Source organism: Amblyomma maculatum, chromosome 6, assembly GCF_055883805.1.
Source record: "Amblyomma maculatum isolate TAMU_Amacu chromosome 6, ASM5588380v1, whole genome shotgun sequence".
Classification (NCBI taxonomy): domain Eukaryota; kingdom Metazoa; phylum Arthropoda; class Arachnida; order Ixodida; family Ixodidae; genus Amblyomma; species Amblyomma maculatum.
In genome coordinates this window covers 30,244,057-30,267,233 of record NC_139349.1, presented here as the reverse complement: position 1 = coordinate 30,267,233, position 23,177 = coordinate 30,244,057, and the positions used below count along the sequence as shown (strand labels likewise).

The window sequence follows — 23,177 nt, the reverse complement described above, 5'->3', positions numbered from 1 at the left end:
TTTTCTTATTAAGTGAAATTCTATGACTTAAGTTGCTGGTACAGTAAGCTAAAAATATGATTTCTAGTTCAGTATAGTTGCCGCTAATTTTGGTCTATAGAGTGAAGATTATTGGAACAGCGGAAAACGTACCCATCAATATAGTCGCCATATGAAAAACGCACTTCTAATCATTCATATCATCGTCCTTGCATGCACTAACAATAGGCTCGGAAGTTGGACAGTGTTCACTATATATTAGTTTTTCTTATACATTGTGATTTCTTGTTTTAATTTAATTTAATCAGTCACTAACTACAGTCCAACGTTGCTACAGTCGCCTACCGTAGCCATGCGCTATTGAGGCCACGGAGAAGAAAGCCAATGCAGCGCTTTTCGCCAGGTAATTCCAGCAGTAATCGGCTAGTAAAGAGCTGAACTACTCTCCAGCATAGACCAAACTTACGCTTCAGAATATTTGCACGCGCAAACTGGTTTCGAAGGCGGCGTCGCTTGGCGCCCTTGTCGCTGCTGATCGCAGCGCTACCTTTATTTACAAACATGACGCTTGCCCAGCTCGCCTGCATATGTACGAACATTGGTACCAATGGTTCTAGTAACGTTGGTACGAATTCCGAATTCCTCCATGGGTACGAACGTGGAGGAAGGGTACGAACCATATAATTAATACACAAACTCTTAGCTCTATGGTACGAACACGGTGGGTACGAACATGGAGAAAGCGTACAAATCAGTCCGCCATTTTTTTTTTATTTTTGTCAGTGATTTTCCAAATATTTTTCTCTATTATTTCCGCACTTTTGCTGAAAATTTTGATGAGAACCATTAACATATTTTCGAAAACCCAAGGTAGCGAACAATAATTTCTCCTCTTTGTAAAAATGGCAAAGGTGCATCCGTCCATTCACGTCCATCCATAGGATGCCTCCATCCATTCATTCATCGGAAGCCACGAACAAGTCGCTGCGAGCCAAGACAAGTCATTTCTACACGCTTGTTCAAAAAGAAGTGTTTCGTTGCGTTTCGCTTGCGTTGGAGCGGTTGTTGTACTTTGATATGTGTCTAACAGTCTAGCGCGGGTGTTCTGCTTCAAGTGCCGCGTCTGAGTGTATGGCAGCATCCCAAATTCGGCGAAAATATGGCTGGTGTGACCATAACTCGCAAGGAAGCCGAAGAGCTGAGGCCGTGGGTCGACCGGACGGTACAAAAGTTCCTCGGCTTCGAAGAGCCGACTCTAGTGACAGCTGCTGTGAGCTGCCTTTCAAGCGGCTTTGACCGCGCCGAGACAGCAAGTAAGCAAACGCTCCGCATATTTTTTTTAGAGTACTAGGAGGGGCCTAACGGGAGGGGCCTAATGCTGATGGTTTGCAGGGAAGCTGTCATCACTGTTGGATGATGCCAAGGCGGCATCTTTGGCCGAACAGCTGCTGACTGGTGCCGTGGAGCAGCTTCGCACGAAGCAGCGCCAAGCCCAGGAGGAGGACGGGCCACGCAAGTCCCGTTTCTCAGAAATGCCGCTTGCGATGAGCCAGCCGAGTCCTGGCCAGCTGACCACCCTGCAGATCCGCGAGATGATGGCCAATGCGCAGCGCATGATCGAAGAGCGGAAGAAGGCTATCGGGGGCAGCGTGCCGACACCTGTGATTCCGGTTGCTGCGGCTGTTGCTGATAGTCGCAACCGCATCGCCGAGCTGACGGCTCAGATTCAGGCCAAATTGGGCAATCGTCCTGGTTTCCTTCAGCAGCCGGCTGCAACCCCGGCCACTGTTGCTACGTAAGATCTTATCACACTCTGCGAGAAAGGCTTGCAAGTTCGTTTCAAACTGTGCAAGCCCATGCAGAAAGCAGTTGTAGTTGGGGCCCTTGATGTCACGTTTGGAGCTGAAGTTTGCTGCAAGGAAGAAAAAGGTGTGGCTCAGCTGTGGGGTGTGGCTTGAATGTGCGCTGTGTGCATTCATACAGTCATTGTGCGCTGAATGAAAATGCTATGCAACAAACTTGGTTGGACATGTACAGCTGCAGCCTAGTGTATTTTTATACTCCATGATGCATGGTAGTTTGATGTTGTGCTTCATAAACAATGTCGTCTTCAGTTCAGTTCAGTTCAGGCGTTCAGTCGTGTCCGACTCTTCGTGACCCTATGGACCATGTCACGCCACGCTTTCCGGTCTCTCACTATCTTCTTAACATCACATAGCTTCATCTGCAATGCCTCGAGAATGCCATCTAACCATCGCGTTCGCTGCCTACCCCTTCTCCGGCGACCCTCAACCTTTCCCAACATCAAATCTTTCTCCAGCGACTCCTCTCTTCTCATCAGATGACCAAAGTAGCTGAGCTTTAACTTTAGAATTTGACCCTCCAATGAGCAGTCAGGGTTTATGGTCGACAATATCGACTGATTTGATCTTCTGGCAGTCCAAGGAACTCTTAAGAGTCTTCGCCAGCACCACAATTCAAACGCGTCAATTCTTCGGCGGTCAGCCTTTTTCACAGTCCAACTCTCGCATCCATACATCACAACTGGAAAGACCATAGCACGGGTTATACGGATCTTGGTTGGCAGACTAATGTCTCTGCTCTTTACTAGGCGGTCAAGGCTAACCATTGCTCTCTTTCCCAGAAGCAGGCGTCTCCTAATTTCATGGCTGCAATCTCCTTCCGAAACTTTTGTGCTTGAAACATCACAAGTGCTCAGCAGAGTGTAATGACTGCAAACGCAATAGCTCTGGAGATGGGGACAAGAAAGAATACGGACAAGCACTTGTCTCCGTCTTCAGCGCTATTATGTTCTCTATGTTTAACCAACCAGCCCAAACCCACACCTTGTAATGACTGCTTTGTCACATGCAATGCGGAGCAACCATCATGTGTTTGACAAAATATGTAGCAGTCACGTAAGTAACACTTGCCAAGCCTTGGACAATGTGATTAGTTCTTGTGTGAATATGCTTTACAAAACTAATTTTAATGGTAGCTGTCGTGCAAAGTTCACTAATGCATATGCATAGATCCTCACAGTTGCAACAGCACACCTTGCATCATTAGCTTTGTGTGTTTGTCAGTGCCATAGTATTTCTGGGCACAGTATCAACGCAGCACTGTTCACTAGATCAGGAGCAAGCAGGACCATCATTTTGCATGGCTTTTAGGTGCATGAATTACGAACAGATAAGTCTGTCCCGTGGAAATGCAAAATGACATTCATATTGTTTGCATTTGTGCTAATGGTATTGACACCCTATGAAGGCAAAGACAATATCAGTTTGCTTAATTTCTTAGCATAAAATTTCAGAATTTAGTGTGCTGTAACCTTGGCTTACAAGCTTAAGTTAACGGGAGGCTTATTTATTTACCTACATTGTATTTGCTTCAGAAGGTCATCTGAATTTTCGCACTGGACAAATCTGCTTGGTTGATCAGAAGTCCTTTTAAGAGACTTTTTTCTTTCATCGACATTAGTTCTGCATGCTACCTGTGGGATTAACAAAGGCTTGACTTATTCATGTCATGCTGGGTGTTATCTTAGTATTGCATGCATGTATACACAGGCGGCCTACGCCTCTCATTCTCAATGCTGAAGGCCGAACAGTGGATTCGACGGGCAGGGAAGTGCAGCTAGCCCACCACACGCCAACACTTAAGGTAAGGCCCTGCCTAGATCAGCTGCTATAATCAGCAGTACCTTGTGAACAATCTTCTTGCACCACTGTGTATTGGTATATTGCTTATCACTTACCATAACGGTGCTGTGTTATAGGAGAACGAAAAACTGCTCTGAAAAAAATTATATGAGTGGGTTTCTCATCCTCATGCTTGGGTAACCTTAGCAAGCCTGGAATAGGTTTAAAAGGTCCCCCAAAGGTCCTCCTGTAGGGCTAAAAATTAACAGCAGAATCTGACATTCGTCATCAAACATCACCAGCCCAATTCAGTCCTTGTTATACTCTCAGCACAAAGTAGGCATACCCTTGATGCCGGATCAAATTTCCTCAAGAATCAGAGCTGCGCATTTTGTGGTGCAGGCAAACATCCGGGCTCAAAAGAGGGAGCAGTTCAAGATCCATCAAGAGAAACTCAGTGAGGATGTCGCCGAGCAGAATTTTTTTGACCAGCGGGTCGGGGCCAAGCCAGCACAGCGTGGTCGCCGGGGCTTCCGTTTCCATGAGAAGGGCAAGTACGAGCTGCTGGCCCAACGGCTACGGACGCGAGCCAAGCTGGAGCGGCTTCAGCAGGAAATCGCCCAGGCCGCGAAACGCACGGGCATATCTTCGGCCACCAAGATTGCACTAATGGTGCCTGCGGCACGTGCTAAGGAAGGCAAGGAAGAGATACCCGATGTGGAATGGTGGGACACATTTATCATCAAGGGTGAGAGCTACGACAGTGTCATTGAGGCTGTAGTGGCAGGTGGGGCACCGCTTGAGAACCTTCTTGAAGGTGTCACCAACCTGGTGGAGCACCCTATTCAGATGAAGGCACCCACCCTACCACCTCGAGGCCCACCTCCGCTGCCTGTCTTCCTAACGCAGAAGGAACGGAAGAAACTTCGCCGTCAGAATCGCCGTGAGGCATGGAAAGAAAAGCAGGAGAAGATTCGTCTGGGGCTAGAACCTCCACCTGAGCCGAAAGGTATCTACGCTGTGCATGCATCTCACTCTGTGCAAACTTGACCTGTAAAAAACTCGGCTAAACTTGAGTCATGCAGATCCTCAAACATTACTTACATTTTCAGTGAGAAAGCAAATGGACATGCTGGCCTGGGGCGTATGACTAGGACACATAACTGTCATGCCATGTATGAGAAGTTTTGCAGACATCATTTGATTTACCTCAACAAAGTTTCATTTAGCCAGAAATTGCTTTTGGGCCTTGCTTCTGTCAATCAAATCAAATGGTCACAGTAAACAAGCTCTTGGCTGTACAGGAATTAAGGCTTGTAGGTGAAATGAAGAAAAAAGGGGGAGGAGGGGGCACCTAACCTTTTAAGAGTATGACGCAGAAATGTTAATGGCTCACGTCTGCAGCTCCCTTCGTGGATTCTTGTTTGTCCAAATGCGCTTTGCTACTTGCTGAATCAGTAATCCCTTAATTTGTGCCTTTACATTCTCGCGCATACTCATCAGCATACAGTCATTAGGTACTGCATTATGCAAAAGACAAAGTCCCCCTTCAGCCAAGCCATATGAACGTGCCTGCATGGCCTAGCAGTAGTATGTTAGATTTGGGATACATGGGTCTCGGACTCAATTCTCATTGCCTGCCAACTCGGCCCTGTCGTTTGGTCTTATGACGTTGCACAATGTGCTGAGCAGTCAGTGCCTGGCCACTTCACCTTCCACAGGCATGCTTGGAGTTTATTTGCTCAGCCATTAATTTGTACAAGGCCGATGTCAGGCTTCCTGCTGAGTGGAAGTGTTAATTAACACTGTTGCAATAATAAAACAACAATTTTAATAACGATTCTAACCTGTTCTGCGATGCAGCTCGACGGATTTCTTCTTTTTTTTTTTTTTTTAAATTTGCTTGAGCATTTTTTTTTTGTATCATTTCACCCCAGAAACGCTGAGCTGCATTGCAAGGAGAAGATGGTACCCATTGAAAAATCAGTGCTATGCTTGTACTTGAATTGTTTGCCTAATGAAATGTGAACAGTGCCATTATACACTACATATTTCACATGTGCTGCAGGCTTTTATGTGATATACCTGGTTTCAGGCACAGTAGTATTGTAGGTTGTCCCAGCTAAAAGCAGCATTTGTATTCTTTGTAGGATTAGGTTAGAGGTGTGCAAATAGTATCTTCCCAAAGCTCAATTGAATACAGTGTGAGTAGTAGCCCTGCTGCTGAGTTGATTTTAGTGAACAACCAAATCGACTGTGGATGAAACGCCTTGAAACTGACATTGTTATTTTGTGTATGCAATTTACAGTGAAACTTCACTTGAACAAACTTCAAGGGACCTTAGGAAGAACTTTGTTAAAGTGAAAGTTCGCTGAACTGAAATGAGTGCATGGAAACTTCTTTCCATTAGCTTCAAGAAACATCCGGTGTTCAAATCTTATCTCAACCCAATTTCCGTTTGTCCCTGCGCTAATTTGCAAGCAAAGAATGTAATGATCTTTTGCAGTACTTTTGAACTTAGGACTGCACTAGTGTTAAACTCAGTCACTGTGTACATGCTCCCATAACCCTTGTCCAGCACAAATGTCTGGTGAGCAGCAAAGGCCTTCATTTCGTCCAAGCAGATCATTGCTTCCGTAGATCACAGTTAACCAGCATGCATACCTACGCCATTCTTGGTGCTAAAAGGCTTAGTATGGCTGAACCTCTGGATGGCTACGACTGTGGAGCCAATCACGCGTACAAAGCTAGCTATGGATTCCGCTGGCTACAAGCTTACTTAAATAACCAGTTCTATTTAAAGCTCAATAGCGACCAGTTTGCATCACGCGGTAATAAAACAAGTTTCTCATTGTACCAACATTCAACAAGAAGTGCGGGTTATGCTTGTTGAAGTGCTGTTGAAGTTGGCCTTGTGGTAGAGCATCCGCCTCGCATTCCGGAGGTACCGGGTTCGATCCCTGGTGCCGCCGGTTACCCACCGGTTTTTAAATGGGTACAAGCTTTCCCCCGGCCTGGTGCTCGGCTCTTCTGGGGTGAAATGCTTGGGAAAAGGGGTCACGGCCCAAATAGTTGCGCCGATGTGGCAGTGATTCGTTCCGCCATCGGACAACAATAAGTCCGCCTTCCGCGGCAACAGCCCATTATGTGGCCCTTTTTTTTTTTTCGTTTTGTTTTTTTAGGACTGCTGCAGCTGAGGCTCTAAGGGAGCACTTCAGGTGAGGTTCAAAGGATGTACCTTTGCAAGACAAACAGAACCACCTTTGCAGGCTGCGAGGTTCGAAACTGGGTTTGGGCCCACTGCGGAGGAGGGGCGCGCAGCGGGGTTTACGGAGCTTCTCCCAAACGCACACCCCTGTAAAAGCCGAGCACCAGGCCGGGGGACGCTTGTACCCATTTTTACCGGTGGGTGTCCGGCGGTGGGTTTCGAACTGACCACCTCCCGCAGCCGAGACGGGCGCTCTAACCACTAGGCCAAGCATAACATGGGTTGACATGACAAGTATGACATGGGTGACACAAGATGACGTCGCGGAAAATGTTCGTAGAACTGAAATCAGGAATACTGAAATTCGTTATAGTGAACGGTGTCTGCATAGCGTTGAATGGAGCTTCAGCGAGGGAATTTAATAAAAATCATACAACTGAATACTTCGTTTAAGTGAGGTTCCTTTAAGTGGTATTCTACTGTGTTAAAAGCAGCAAAGTATTTCAAAAGCACTTTTACAACACCGTAATGTGGGGAGCTGCTAAGCATCTCATATCATGCCAGATTTTACTAGAACTGGAATAGTTTCTGATAAAAACAAACATATTTGATACTACACTATCATATTACCATCGCTAGGCAAACACAGAGTTATCTGAGGTTCAAGCTTATGATTGTTTTAATGAATTGAAAAATAAATGTTCAATTAGATTGTCACTTGGCACTACCAGCCTGAAAACCTGACTACTAGTTACTAGTTGTGGCCATCAGGAATTAACCATCATATGGCTACACAAAAGTTTCAGTGTTGCTTGGCTGTACCAGTGAAAGGAGAGAACCACTAGAATTCTAAAAAAATGTGACTTGCCGATTGCTCGTCATGAGTCGTGGCGTTGCAGAGGATATGCCTACCAGCACGAAGAAATTGTGCTTGCTCTCATGCATTTGTGTATTGGAATTGTAGCGGCAGTGTTGCACTAACTATTTTAGTCAGAGAGAAAAATACTAAAAGGAAAGATTCACAGTGCTGACAAATAGACACACAAGACAGGCGCTGACTCCAGCTTCTTTTTCGAAACAAAACAACATAGAAACTTCTTCAAAAAACAAATGCTCCCACACCGTTGGCAACTTATGTATACTACCAGTTTAGGCCTTCCCTACCTTAACAAAATTCAAAAGATGACTTTCACCACTAAATAGTGATACAGATGAGTCACTGATGCATTCCGAACCAAGCCTTTTTATATAAGAAGTTGGAGTCAGCGCCTGTCCTGTGTGTCTATTTGTTGGCTGTCTATTTGTTAGCGCTGTGAATCTTTCCTTTTATAAGCAATGCACCAACTAGCGCAGCATTTAGTTTTAGAAAAAAACTAAACAATGCATATGGGGATTTTAAACTACATTCTCCAAATGTTTTTTGCTTACAGCGCCTGCCTTTGGTACTAAAAAATGTACTTTGTTTAATGTTAATGTTGTTTCTTAATGTATTTCATTTCTGCAGAATTATGTCATTTTGGTGCCTGTTGTTGAGCTAAGGTGCACTGTAAAATCTTTTTTTTCCCCTCCTGCTCTTACTAACCAAATAGCCACATTGATATGTCTGGAACGCTGAACCACTAGCATAACGACACAAAATCTGGATATATGGGCCCTGTTATCGTGTATTCTATAAACACCAAGCTTTCTCCCACAATCTTCCATCATTACTAAACAAATACATACTTGCAATTTGGTTTGAATATAGTTGACAGATTAGATCTTTATTTTTGTATATGGATTAGGTTGTTGTTATTTTTTATTCTTGCACCTCTGCGAGACACCTTCTTAGTTTTTCGCCATATTATTGTTTTGAAATATAACTATATTGAGGTGCTTTTTGCTGGTTTGGATGTTTTTCAAATTCCCATCAGCTTGTTATTTTTATTGGTGCCAACCATCCTCTGGGCCTCAATCAAGCTGCTTGAGCACTTCTTAGCCCAGGAGACCACGCAGGATTTTAGAGAAATAAACTCATTTGACTTGAATTGAGAATATGTTGTGTGCATTCAGTGCGCATGTCCAACCTGATGCGAGTCCTGGGCAGCCAGCAGGTGCAAGATCCGACCAAAGTTGAGGCACATGTGCGTGAGCAGATGGCCAAACGTCAGAAGTGAGTAGGCGGCTTTGAGTGAAATATCTGAAGCATGTATTAACATGGTCTCATGTTTTTGTGGTAATGCAGGGCTCATGAAGAGGCCAACGCATCACGAAAGCTAACCACTGAACAGAGGCGTGATAAGAAACTCCGAAAACTCAAAGAAGACACAAGCCGAGGTGTGCACGTGGCCGTCTACCGGTAAGAGTGACACTTCTCTCTATCATTGAGCAGTGGTGCTTTCTCTTGGTTGCATTAAATTTTTGCTGCGGGCTTCATTGCACTTCCATGAAATAGAGGCTGAATAGCTTGTATGCCAGAGATGCCTTTGCACTAAAAAATTTATTATTGTAATCATTATCATTCCTTTTGGATCGACATCCTTTTGCTTGGAACAAGCAGTTGTGTTAGGCTGTATTAGGTGTTAGGTTATAGTCGGTAAAGTTATGACTTACTGCTTAAAGAAATAAGCACAATATTCACTGTACTCGCATTTCTTATATCTCACTGTTATCACATTTGCTATAGCACTTCAGCAACAACTTGAGTGACATCAGGCTGGAAGATACTGAATTGATAGTGGTGGTGATACTGCCCCATATCTCGTAGGTTTACAATACATGGTTTGGATGCATTCGTTGTCTGGTACTAAGATGTCATATGATCTTGTTCAGTACTTTGAATATATTGAATTACCCAGCTCTCTATGCTAATACCACCACTACTCGACTGGAGCATGCTTCGTCACGGAATTGGCTGTATCTAATTCAGGTAAAGCAAGCTACGCTTATAGACAAGCGTCATGTTTGTAAACAAAGGTGCGCTGCGATCGGCAGCAAGATGGGGTGTAGGCAAAAACGCAGCGTGCCTACGCTGTGCCACGCGACGCTGCCTTCGCAACCAGTTTCGTTTGTGCGTAGAAATAGTTTGGTTTATGCATGGAGAGTAGTTCAGCACTTTTGCAGCCGATTACTGCTGGAATTACCCGACTAAGAGCTGCATTGGCTTCCTTCTCCGTGGCCTCAACAGCGCGCGGCTACGGTGGGCGGCTGTATATAGTGACTGATTAAGTTAAATGAAAACGAGAAAGCGCGATGTATAAGAAAACCTAACAGTCAACATTATTCAACTCCCGGACCTATTGCTAGCGCATAAAATGAGGACAATGATATTGTTACGAAGAAGAAGATTGGCAGTGGTGTGAGAGGAGTCCTCGCCCTAGGCCAGCCATTAAATCATCCTTCACCATGTCACCATGTTGTGCCATTCTCTTGCTTAACGTTTTGGTTGGAGGTGCGGGGTACGTCATCCCCATCCTCGCCTTGGAGCATCGACAACATCCTTACGCCGGGACGTTCGACCGAGAGCCCTGGGATAACGCCGCACATCTTCGCCCCAGCCCTTCCTGCCCAGACCCGACCAACTACTGCCACCCAGCCCCCAGCCCGAATCTGAAGACAAGGCGCACACATGAATTGAGTTGTACTAGACCAGAGCAAAGACCCGACAAACCCAAAGAGCCAAAAGACAAAAACACGCAACCCCCACCCCGGCCAGCTGCCTGACGCGACCTTGAGCCATCGGTCCCATGGATGCTTCGGTGGCATATGGCTGAAGAGCTCCAGGGCAGGCAGATCACCTAAGCATCATTGTGGTCATCGTCATCGTGGTGGCAAGCGCATCATTCTCTTCTATCTTTTCTTGGAACATCTACACCGTCACGTCACCACCGACTTTGACGAACCAATCGGGACGATCGCTCGGTGGCCCCGGGAAGTGTTACGAAGAAGATCGGCAGTGGCGCTAGGATAGCCATTAAATCATTCTTCACCATGTCACTATGTTGTGCCGTTCTCCTGCTTGGCACCACGTAACAATATGAATGACTGGAAGCATTTTCATATGACTCTTTTGATGGGCTTTCTGCGGCTCCAAGCACCTTCACTCTAGGAGCAATATTGCCAGCAACTATACAAAACTAGAAATCATATTTCTAGCTCACTGTACCTGCAACTTAAGTGACAGAATTTCATCGAATAAGACTCAATCTTTTAGTTCTTTGTAGCACTCGTACTGCCAAACTGTTCTAACCTGCTCAATAAAAAAAGACGTTTCACATCTGTTGACCACTATCTACAAGTCATCCTTTTATGGATTCGTTTATGCTTATTTTTTTTCCTTTGTGTTGAATTTAATCATAAAATAAAGTTTGAAATCTCTTGATTTCTTCTAGGCCACACTTTGTGTGCTAAACATATATGTAATGCTTACCTGCTGACTGCACTTTTGTCTCTTCCTTAAATATTCCGGTTAATACTCATTTCATTTTAAACTTTTGAAATTCTTGAACTGTATTCAAGACATATGGTATATATACTTATTTGCCCTTGGCTGTTTTAACTTTCTTTCATATAAAAAAAATATTTATCTCTTCCTTAGTACTCAATGCTTTAACCAGGCTGACCTGCTATGTGTTCATGTCGACTATTCTCAGTTTGCACAGACAAGCCAGCTTCCTAGTAATGGCGATTTTACTGAACATTCCTCATACATGTTCAAGTGATGCTGTGGAAGTTTTTTTTTCCTTTTTGAATATGTGTACATTGTCATTGTGGTGGGTTTGCTTTAGCTGTAATGTATCTGTGTGAATTGTCTTGATGGGTTCTGAGTATTTCTGTCTGGTCACTCCTACTCATATATATTCAGCTGCTTTGTATTTGAGTGGACCTCGCGCCTTTCACCACTTTAGTTATCCTTGATCAATCCTGCAGAACGGGTACAAGTGGTTTCCACACGCTCTGACAATCTTTGCATTGGTTAATTATTGGTTTGAAGTCATGTTTGCATGTATAAATTCAACTTTTCAGTATATCTTCAAATAGATTTCTGCTGGTTTCAGTTTTGTCTCTTCCTTAATTATTTCGGTCAATACTCATTTCATTTTAATCTTTTTAAGCACTTGGAACAGTATTCAAGGCTCTTCAGTATTTGCATACTTATTCATCTTTGGCTGTTCTAATTTTCTTTCATATATATCTCTTCATTAGTACTGTTTTGTCCAGACAGCAGATTTCACACTTTTTTTTTTTCAGCTGCTTTTTCTAGTATGAATGTGGAAATATATTATCCAACTTGGTGTGGCTGTTTACTCAGTTATCTGCCATATGGTATGTCGTGAGCTTTGCAGTCATGCAAAGCATGACTATAGTGCCGTGAGGTTGTAAAAGTAGATTTGTTGAGGGGCAATATGCTAGCCACAGCACCGGGAGCAACTGACCCTAGTGATGCCACTGTTTCAGCACAAGATTTCGTGTCAGCCAGTAGCAATTGTTTATTTAACTCGGACACCCTTGAGTTCAGAGGCGTGATTGTGGTGTGCACAGTTATAAAAGCAGACATGGTAAACAAATGTCATTGTTGGCAAGGCATTTCAGGGCTCATTGTTTTTGCAATTGTGTCAGGTGTGTTGGAGCTTTATGGTTAGTGACTGTAATGTGTGGTACACTTCTATAAAGTACAGGTAGTTGCGTGCGAATCTTGACACAACTGCCTGTTGCTGTTTGTGCAGGGTGCTAAGCCTGATAAACCCGGCCAAGAAGTTCAAGGTGGAGATGAATGCCAAGCAGTTGTTCCTGACTGGCTGTGTGGTTTTGTACCGCAATGTAAACCTGGTTGTAGTTGAAGGAGGACCTAGGCAGCAAAGCAAGTACCGTCGGCTCATGCTTTCTCGCATCAAGTGGTCCGAGGACACCATACAAGGGGGTGAGCATTTCGTTTTAAGGGGGGATGCAGGACTGAAGGGTCAACTTTTGAACCATTGTACCAATTTCAGTAAAGTTTACAGGGATGGCTTTGGAGAAAGAGCAGTCTTTGGAGAAAGAGGCTGGAAATGGTAGTTTTCTTAATGGTCGTGCTCTTACAAAAGGTGCAAACTGAGCAAAATGAGTTCACAGATTTACAACATGCTATTCAAGTTTAGGGCCTAAATTAATGAAACGAAGTGGCCTGGTGCATACATTGGGCTGCCCTTTTCAACACAACACTACTTTGTGGTGATTGCTTTGAGTTGCCTCTTTTTTCTTTCAGCTTTACAGCTGTACAGCGCCATTTTCTGCGTTTGTGAAATGCTTTCCTTGGTTGCTTGCTGATTTGAGCGCAGTCCTATTATTTTTCGTTGTGCTGAGCAGTTGACTACTTGCAAAACATCCATTATTAGGTGCAACCTTAATATAGAAGTGGCAAATTCTCTTCAAAAGTGAGTGGTCTAACCTGCAGTCGCAAAGGATTTGACGTCATTACAATATAAATTGATGCCATTAGCTGGAGAGCCTCCCTTTAGAGGTGTTTGCCACTCCATTCTTGAGTTGTACCTTACTGGAGGTTTCATTGCACTGAATGCATTTTCTATGTTGTGGTGTCACCATGCACCTCCTAGCATGGCATCACAGGTGGCCAGCAAGTGCAAGGCAATTGACTGTGACATGATGACAATTAAACTTCATTGCTTAGAAGAGCCTTTTTTGAAGGACATTTGCCACTTTGGTTGAGTTATATGTATTTACACAATAATGCACACCAAGCGTGTTTTCATATTGTGCACTTTGTGTGCCCAGTGCTCATTTTGATATGGAACATTGCATTTTTCAGAAGGGGACAAGACAGAAAAGAACCAGTGCATACTTGTTTGGGAGGTAAGTGCTTAGGTTACTCGCCTCTCAATTGCTAAAATGAAATAATAATAATTAAAAAAGAAAGAAAGGTGGCTTAAAAGGCAACTGCGGGCGTTTTTTGAGCATTTTGCTACATCACACTCCTTAGAGTTGCCTCTTTTTGGTACAAAAGCCATTTTTCAAAATATCAGGCAGAAGTACTTTAATAGAGCAAAAACTGAAAAACGGAAACCAAAGGTAGGTTTCATCCTACATTTGACATTATGACTGACAGATTAACCTATGATGTCCCTAATACGACCACAAAAGCTAACATGTGTGCCTTGATTAGCTAAATTGGCAACTGTAAGTTACAGCTGGAGTCGCTATCTGTCAGAAGTGACCAAAAGCAAGCTAAAACATCTGTCCTGCAGCAAACGCAGAGCAAATTTAGACAGCCATGCATCCAATGAAGTCATACACCCAAGGTTGTCCATAGAATCTCCCTGAATGAGGCCACAAATGAAAGACATAATTTATTTTAAACAGCAAAACATTGAACTACTGTGAAAATTGGCACAAATGACTAGCTAACTGATGAGAATGTACTGTAAAAGTTTCAGTAAATTGAGGAGGCTGAGAAAACTGGAGTTGCCCATTGTGTCCTAGCATGCAGGAAGTTTCATTGCAGCTGTTATTAAGCCTTGTTAAAACAAACAGTGTTGATGAAATTATGAGTGTTACAGGAAAAAATACAATTTTTTTTAAATCCTCTCTCTGTAGGAAGAAGCTTACTACATAGTAATGAATTTTTGTGAAGTAAAATTTCATTATCTTTGTGTACGCAGAAACTTTCTTTAAACAGTGTGCAATACTGCTGTGCAGTATTTGATGCAGCAGTTCATATATTTTCCAATGTCTTGTTCCTCCGTCTTGCGAGTGCTTGACGAGTTATTGACATTGTACACAGCATTAGTGTTTTACTATATACGGCAGGAAAAAGTTGCTATCATTGGAAAGGTGTGCCTTTGTTTTGGAATTTTCAAAAAGATGAGAGCCTTTTGATTGCAAAGCTTATGTGAAAAACTGACATATTTTTGCGTTATGCTGCATACTGTGAGAACTCGGCGATGGCTGCTGTGCGAAGTGACAATCTCTCCCCTTTCCAGCTGCCAAATATTGCTCACCCTTTATTTTTGCACCGCTACCGTCTTGCGCTTGCTGCTGCATGCTCTAGCACTCCACGCTCTGCTGTATCACAGCTGCAATTTATTTTCCACCTCTCTCCAATAATCCCCTTTCACCTACATTTACGCCAGTGCCACAGGTGAGGGGAAGGGGTTCATACCATTTGTAGCTGTCCCACTTATTGCTGCAAAAATGACAATCAGGCACACCATGTAACGTGGTAACGCTTTCTTTGCAGTGACAGTTTCTTGCAAATACGTTTTCACAACATGCAGTATGAGCAAGTGCCGTCATAATTGCAATTGTGAATGAGGATGTTTATTTGGTGGGTCGCCGCAGGTCTGATCATTCCTCTTTAGCAGAGCACATTTCCTGTGACAGTTGGTGTCAATGAAGTGAAACCACAGTTACATGCCAGCCTCATTATGATAATGGCAAATTGCAGTAGAGTGCCACAGAAAAATAGGCTGCTGATCTGCTGAAAATGGAACATGGATAGTTAAAAAATGTGCTGTTGAGAGGAAGTAAAAGCGTTGGGCAGTAAGCAAAACAAGTAATAACAATGCAACACCTTTTTCTCACACTTGAGTTTTTGTGGCATCAAGATGAGTACAGTCCACCTCTTCAACGAGATGTATAAACTTCATTCAGGCACTGTGATATGAAGGGTAGTATACTTCCTAGCCAGAGCTCTTGGATAATACCAGTTGCAAAACTCCGCTTCAAAAAGGGACCGGATTTTGCATTTTTCAGGTGCTTATGAATTGTCACGCCATCTGGAAGTGGTCAAGAAAAGCTTTTTGCAATGGTCGTCATTGCCTTTTAGAAATCGCATTTTTCTCTCTTCTTTTCCATCTTAATTAAATGTATGGTTGTTATTTTTAAGAAGTTTTGATGCTGCAAGTTTTCAACTAATTTTATTTTCCATGGTGGTTATGCAGTTATCAACAATCTGAAAGTTTGCAATTTAGACACAGTTTCCTTAATGGTCATGGGCGATGCCACCATTCGTGTACACCCGAATTTTTAATAATCAAAACCGCCATTTTTTGATACATGGGCCCTATGGAAAGTTTCACAACAGCTAGTATTGAAGAGCATTGCTCCCAAGCAAGACAAGGTTTTCAAGGTCGAAACAGTGTGTACTTTCAATACCTGGTATGTTTTATGAAACTTTAGTGTCGGAAAATATCACATGCTGATAGCTGTAAAACAGTGCTGCTGAAGCTAGGGGTGGGGCACATGTACAGAGATGCCAAAGCGCCACTAAAATTGATGACATCTTCAACACTGGTTCATTTTGGCAACCTCGGTGTTCCATTAGAGGTGCATCCATGGCTTGTTGCTTGAAAGAGGTTGACCCGTTGCTGTGTTCCTCCAGGGCACGGTGAAGTCTCGGAGCTTTGGTGAGCTTAAGTTCAAGGTGTGCCCGACCGAGTCACTGGCAAGGGAACACTTCCGCAAGCACGGTGTGGAGCATTACTGGGACCTGGCATACAGCAGCACATTGCTGGAGCTGGCTGATGCCTAACTCTCGCTGCCACCACTACGGACATACTGATTGAACAGCTGTGGCAGTTCAGACAATGGCTGTGTCCCGCTCCAAGCCAAGAATTGGCGTCGCAGACGGTGGAGCTGCCCGGCAGGTGGTAGCGTGTGCAGGTCAGTGGTCAAGGACAATAAACCGAGCGGCCGTCTCCATTGTATTTTCACTGTGGTTCTGCGGTGTCATATTTTACGTGAAATGAAGGTTTATGTCATAATTACCCAAACCTTGTGATTCTTTCTGCTGAAGAAGGGCCTTGTATTGCAGTTTGCTCGTCTTAATGGTCAGTGGTGCCACTACCCATGTTTCATATTTAAAATATCTTTAGTTAGCATCGTAGTCATTAAAATGCAATACAGTGAAAGTTTGCTAAACTGAAATGAGTGTGTGGAAGTTTTTTCCATTAGCACCAAGAAGCCGTTTTGCAGTAAATAATATACTACTCGTAATGCAGTAGCTTTTTGCAACACTTTTGAACTTAGGACTGCAGTGGCCTTGGCCTCAGTCACTGTGTGCAAGCTCCCGTGAACCTCATCCGGCACAGCGGTCTGCTGGGCAGCAGAGGCATTCATTTCCTCCAAGCAAATCATGATGAACCAGCATGCATACATACGCCTTACTTGGAGCTAAGAGGCTGGGCTGAAGTTGTGGATATATGGGTGGCTATGACTGTGCACGATCCAATTAAGCATGCAAAGCTAGCTAGTGATTCCGCTGGATATAAGCTTGTTTAGATAGCCAGTTAATCTTAGAGCTCAATGACAGCCAGTTCTCATCATGCGCTAATAAAATGTTTCTCAACGTACAAATATTCAGCAAAAAGTGCACGTTGTACTGGTTGAAGTACTCAGTATGACGTGGGAGACACAGGATCACGCTATGGAAAATGTTCGTAGAACTGAAGTGAGCAACAATTGAATTTCATTAAAATTCGTACAACTGAATACTTCATTTAAGTGACGTTCGTTCAAGAGGGTATTTTACTGTAGTCTGTCAATAAACAAGCCAACTCTAGGTTGTCCTCAGTGTTTGAAAGTGTCTATTTATAAAGAGGCATTATTTGTTCTCCTGGCCTAGGTGTGTGGGTGTCATCCTAAATGAACAGTAGGACAGCAAGGAAAAACACCAAATTTAGATATACAGTCGAACCTCAATGTAACAAATTTTTTTGTATTTCCCAATCTCCATCCTATTGAAATCTATGTATTTCATTTCGCGATTTAACGAAGCAATTTTATGTCGCACTTTCAATTTAACTGATGTGTTACTCAGCAGCCATTTTGACAATGGGATGAGAGCTAAAACTTCAGCCGAGACACACCGCATTTTACATTTGCCCGACATCAATCTTAGCGGAAAGTAGACTTTTTTTTTTTTTTTTTTTTAAGCAAAAGCTACACTGCACTAGGTTTTCAAGCCGTCGGTGTGGCACCGTGCCACGTGAACACAGCCTAGCAATTGTCACATGGTATAGACCGAGAGCTGGGCCATGAGTTGGGGGAGGAAAGAAAAAGAAGCAAAAAAAAAAAAAAAAGTAGATGAAAAACATTACCTGTAGTTTAGCTTGTGGCTAAACCTGGAGTTACGCGAGAGCTATCTGCATGGCTACGCTAAGGTTTGGCTTAAAAGTAAAGCTATGGCTTTTGCACATAATAGCTTACTCTATGGTTTCAGCTTTATTTATTCCATAGGAGCACTTTTAACCACTGAAGTGCGATGAGGCGAAAGCCTCTATCGCGTAGTGTTCTGAAGCCCTCCACTACGGCATTTTTTTCTTTTCACTCCCAGCTTTGCGGTGACGCAATAGTGTCCACTAACAGCCAACATATAAAGCCCCGCTTTAACTGAGCCGTATGAACGCGCCTGTGGGGCCTAAGGATAAGGTGAATGCAAGGGTTTTGGAAGGCTGATTGTGCAAGCCATGCTTAAACACCAACTTTTTTTTTGTAGCGAGAGCTACATTGGCCACAGTCTTGCCATTTCGCCGTGCCTGTCTGAAGAGCGAAGAAAGAAGAAGAATAATATGTCGTGGGAGGAGGTAGCTGGCAGCTGACATGGCAGAGTACTAACTGTACGTAGGGCTTCCTGATGTTACATTTGGCAGGAGCTGCCAAATCGGGCCTCTCCTTTCATATGGAAGGGTGATATCACAATCAGCCTGCCAAAAGCATTGCATTCACATTTGTACGGCTCGGTTAAAGCGAGGCTTTATATGTTGGCGGGTAGCTTACACTATCGCGTCATCGCGAAGGTGGGAGTGAAAACAGACAGAAAGAGGTGCCGTAGTGGGGGGCTTTGGACAACCGCGTGATAGAGGTTTTCGCTTCATCATATTTTAGTGGTCAAAAGTGCCCCCTATGGCATAAATAAAGCTAAAACCATGTGTAAAAGCCATGTCCTTACTTTCTAGCATAGCCATGCAGATAGCTCTCACTTAACTCAGGTTTAACTACAAGCTAAACCACAGCTAATTTTATTTACAGCAGTCCTCCATGCTTCCATCTATCAGTCGTCGAAGAAAGCATGCGATCAGCCGCAATCATGACACGGTCTTTTAGCATCGTTCGCTTTAAAAGGTGTTTGCTGCTACACACATTCCAACGATTTTGTGGCAGCGGACGACACCCATCCCAATCGCTGCGTGATAAAGGGAAAGCACTGAGCAACCGGACGAGCCGAGCAAGCCACCGCCGGCACTCCTATTGAAGCCGGTGGCTCTCAGCCGTTCGTCAGTAATTTTCGGCTGCAAGTAGGACTTCGTTATATCGAGGTTCGACTGTAGTGTTGGTAGGCAGTGGGTAACTGACACTAAGCTGTGCTTTCAAAATCTGTTGTTAACGGGAAGTCTGACAGGCAAAGGAAAAGGGTGGTATGTGTAAGAGCATGCTTTTGGATGCCGCAACACTACAATGCTCCATGTCACATGAAGATCCCAGTAAATAATCTCATAGCAAAAGAAGAAAAAGCATTGTTGTTCCCCAGCTTAATATCAACTCAGTTCTGGTGACTTGTTATTTCTGCAGTATGAACGGCTGCCTGAAAAAGCACCGTCCTGGCCTACTATGAATAATAGTATCTAGAATAGGGTGATCAACAAGCTGAAAAGCATTTCAGCAGAAGCCTTGCACCACCACTGCACACAATGAAGCAACATTTAAACAGGCTGCAAAAGTTAACTATGGTACTTTTAAGGAGTAACTTTAGTTTGCAAGGAGGACAAAAATTTCCTGGTTAATGGAAGGTCAGCCTAATTACCTTTCTGCTATGCCTTACATCAACAAATTCATAGGTGCTCTCTCAATGATTGTGGAAGGATATAGGGTCAGCCGACTGCAGCATTGTCTGCACGAGGTTGCGTGTCAGCTGGTCACGCTCGTACAGGTCTGCAACCAGGGGAGCCTGCACAAACCAACCATGATGAGCATCTTTTTCAAGCTTTTCATTACAGCCGCCATGTTTGCTGAGAAAAACAATGTATAGAGAGGTAACACATATCCAAATATGTGAATATTGTGCGTGCACCGCTGACAACAAAAAAATTAAATGGCTGCCTGGCTTCTTGCATTTGCCACTGCTGCCATGTGGACAGCAGATTACAGCTCAGCTGGCCTGCGCACAGGCCTGCGTAGTTTAAAAGGGTACCACTATTTCCATTTGCATCTTAAGGTACTCCTATTGACCATATTGCTACTGCACAGAACAAAGTTAGCATATTATACAGTGTATATATATAAATCTACTGTAACTGCGTTCAATAGTATAGCAGTAGTTGCAGTGCTCGTTTTCAGGGAATGGTCAAATGTCAAATCCTGAAAGCAACAAACCATCTACCAAAGGGAAATCGAATGAATAATTTTGGTGATCCTGTAATGTAAGAACCGACATCCAAGAGGCCTAAAGAAGAAAAAAAAGCCAAGATAGTAAAAGCCAGCGTGATAAAAATGGCAGCTGAACTTTAATTTCAAAGATTCATGTAGATGCTAGCATTTTATGTCTAGATAATACTACTAATAAAAGTGCCTTCACAAAGCAGTTCGTTTGCATTTAGTAGAAAAGATATGATAAAGGGCCTTTACATTCTGCGTGGCACGGTGGGGTGGCAGTGGCCGTCGGTCCGTCAGTGCATTCTCCACTTCCTTGGCGGCTTCTGCATCATCTGCATCCCAGGACAGCTGGACAAGTGGCCGGTCCCAGCGGTTATTCGCGTCAGGAGCCTCAAGACGCTCGGCCAGGGCAGTCATCCTGGAAGCAGAACAACGGGAGAGCTCAGGATGCACTGCCAAGCAAGTGATATGGTTGCCCACACCTCGGGAATATACTGCTGTGTGGCTGGTCGCTGTGCGTTCCACTGTTCGCACTGCTCCTGGGTAGCCAGTACTTGCACCTGCAAAAAATATCTTGAGGCTGTGCCGCTGTCGGCACGTAAATTCACCACTCACTATGCAGTGATTTGTCCGGGCTCCTCGCACCAGGCAGTACAGCTCGTAACGGTACCCTGAAAACAGAGAGCTCAAGCAACCTGTAGCCAGGCTGCTCCAAAAAGGTGTCTCCACTCTTGCATCCTGACAGCGATAGGTGAAGAGGACCAAAAACATTTGCAGTGGAATCTGCCAAGAAGTTACTGCGATCATATTTGTGTGAAGAAAGTGCACATGAAGTTTTTGAACATGTGCACATTTGCAGGCAGTGGTGGCACATTGTGCCTTGAATTGTTACTCCTGAAATGGAATGCTTATTTTGCATAGTGGCTCCATGCTAAGAGTTGCGATAATGGAGACAAGTGTGCAATGCTGGGTTCACTACTGTTGCTGTCAGATGCACTTTCACACTGTCTTGGCAACAGCTGCAGTGCCATGGCACAGCTGCTGAGAATTGGCATACCCAATTCTGTAGCTTCACCTAATTTCTGTTATGCAATGCATGCCCCAGAGGAATTTGCTCACATATAGCTATGGTTGGGGAAATAAGTGTATATCAATCTTCAGCATGTCTTGCCATAGTAGTAGTTATGTTCTCTAAAAGCAGTTTGCATGAGCTAATGTTATGCACACTGCCAGATTACCAAAAACAGTGCTTACATGTTGCCACCGGCCGTTTGAACAAATGAAGATGTTTGAAAGTGCAGTAGAAGTTGTAAAAAAACAAAATGCACAGCTTCTGAAACTTATTGCTCCTAGAGGAAGCAAGGAAAATGTCTAAATTTAAATAATCTAAAATTAACTAATTTGTGCTAAGCACATTACTCAGTCTGTTATGACACTCGCAGCATTAGAAGAACCTTGTACTCATTCAGAATTGCTTGTTTTGTTGGTTAGGATTCAACATGTCAAACCTACATCATCTATGAGGGACGCAATAACGGAGAGCTCTTAATTTTTTATCCACCTACAGTCTCGGCAGTGCATCATTCTACTCCAAACATGGTAATAAAACATTAAATATATGTAGTATTAATTTTGTGCAAGTTCCATTATATGAGGTTCTGCTTGTTTTCCTGGAAACATTCATAAACGCTTGGCAGTAAGCTTTACAGGTACAGCCAAGGAGTTTACTGGCATCGGTTTTTTAATGCTGGAAAATCCAGTGCAGTTCACATGTTCAGAAAGCACGAAACCGCACCTTTGATGTAGTTTGGAGCATCTAGGATCACCAGCCGGTCTCTGGACAGCAGCCTGCGTAAATGGGGTGGTCGTCACTCAGACCAAACCAGTGATTGACTGCGGCAACATACCGTGCAACATCCGACTTGAGCTTTTCCCGCGACTGCTTCTCCTGACCTGCATCTGTAACCACAGGTATTCCTCTCATTGAGTCTCAGTACCAGCACAAAACGCAGTAACTGAAACAATATTATGGGCGCAGCGTAGCAATTATTATTACACAAAAATCTCCTAGCTGACACCAGGCGCACTTATCAATGTGAAATCTGTCTTCATTAGCACAGTTTGTGTCATTTAAAAAATACGTGACTGGAGTGCAACAAAGTACAGTAGGTTTTAATGCACTGTGTAGCTGTTCTGGAAAGCAGAACGTGAAATTCATGATCTGAATTTCAGTTCTGCTCACGATCATAAGGTAAAAAATGCCATTGTGATGAAAAGTGGCAAGTAAAAATAAAGCGCGAACATATTGCCTTTTTTTTTTTTTTTTTAACAACGCTGCACCTTTTCTCACACCTACGTCGCATTTACTTTGCACTGCGTTTTGTGCTTGAAATGCAAGACTCCCAAAGGGCAGCTGGTTTCAGGATCCAGTTTTTATGCATCGGTAATCCCAGGAAGAGTTCCGGGCGCTTTCCTCTCAGCATTACGAGCAGTAATGACAAGCTCACTGCAAGACCCTGGAGCTACGTTAAAACGAAGACGTGTCGCGCCTGCTTTTTTCCAGTTCACAAGAGCATGATAAACGGTACCTGTGTAGACCTCGTTCCGCAGGAGACCATCGTCGTCGGAGACGAGATCAACGGGCCAAACTTGCTCCAGAAGTTTCTTTAGCTGTCGTGCACGCACCGATTTCCCGCTGCAAGGAAGTCCGCACATTATCACGAGCGGCATAATGCCCCAAGTTTAAGAGCTATTCGAGTTCACTACTTCGACTGGCACGGCAGGGGAGGCATGGGTACAGCGAAAAGTATCGGGCACTGTGTGGTCATGGAGGTAGGAATCTCCTTCCAGACTCCATGTGTGCGGTAGTACATGCGGATATGGCAATGACCACTTGCTTTGGCTTTGGCTCTCATTAATCGCTCAAATATTCAAAAGCTACACATTGCCGCACTCAAGCCGTTTTTTGCTATGGCATTTTTGAGCAAAGTATGCAATTGTA

The 23,177-nt window shown here is 43.8% G+C and overlaps 2 protein-coding genes across 3 annotated transcripts; one reads left to right on the top strand and one right to left on the bottom strand.

Moving 5' to 3' along the window:
- The first annotated feature begins 955 nt into the window (after positions 1-955).
- On the top strand, positions 956-16,510 carry Prp3 (pre-mRNA processing factor 3). Its single transcript, XM_084606316.1, has 9 exons — positions 956-1,292; positions 1,372-1,774; positions 3,552-3,645; positions 4,026-4,632; positions 8,885-8,984; positions 9,057-9,170; positions 12,538-12,731; positions 13,617-13,660; positions 16,188-16,510. Exons 1-9 carry the CDS (start codon positions 1,139-1,141, stop codon positions 16,335-16,337), a joined length of 1,860 nt encoding a protein of 619 aa, XP_084462442.1. The 5' UTR covers positions 956-1,138; the 3' UTR covers positions 16,338-16,510.
- LOC146185373 (protein KTI12 homolog) lies at positions 16,322-23,120 on the bottom strand. 2 transcript variants are annotated; one of them, XM_084606318.1, is made up of 8 exons: positions 22,765-23,111; positions 22,084-22,135; positions 21,972-22,024; positions 20,792-20,847; positions 20,657-20,736; positions 20,429-20,594; positions 19,671-19,751; positions 16,322-16,462 (listed from the first exon to the last, which is right to left on the bottom strand). In XM_084606318.1, the coding sequence occupies exons 1-8, from the start codon at positions 22,904-22,906 to the stop codon at positions 16,334-16,336; spliced, it is 759 nt and encodes a 252-aa protein (XP_084462444.1). In that variant the 5' UTR covers positions 22,907-23,111; the 3' UTR covers positions 16,322-16,333. The 2 variants fall into 2 exon arrangements, with proteins under 2 accessions (XP_084462444.1, XP_084462445.1); XM_084606319.1 differs by having other exon boundaries at positions 16,426-16,526; positions 19,626-19,751; positions 22,765-23,120.
- Positions 23,121-23,177: the final 57 nt, after the last annotated feature.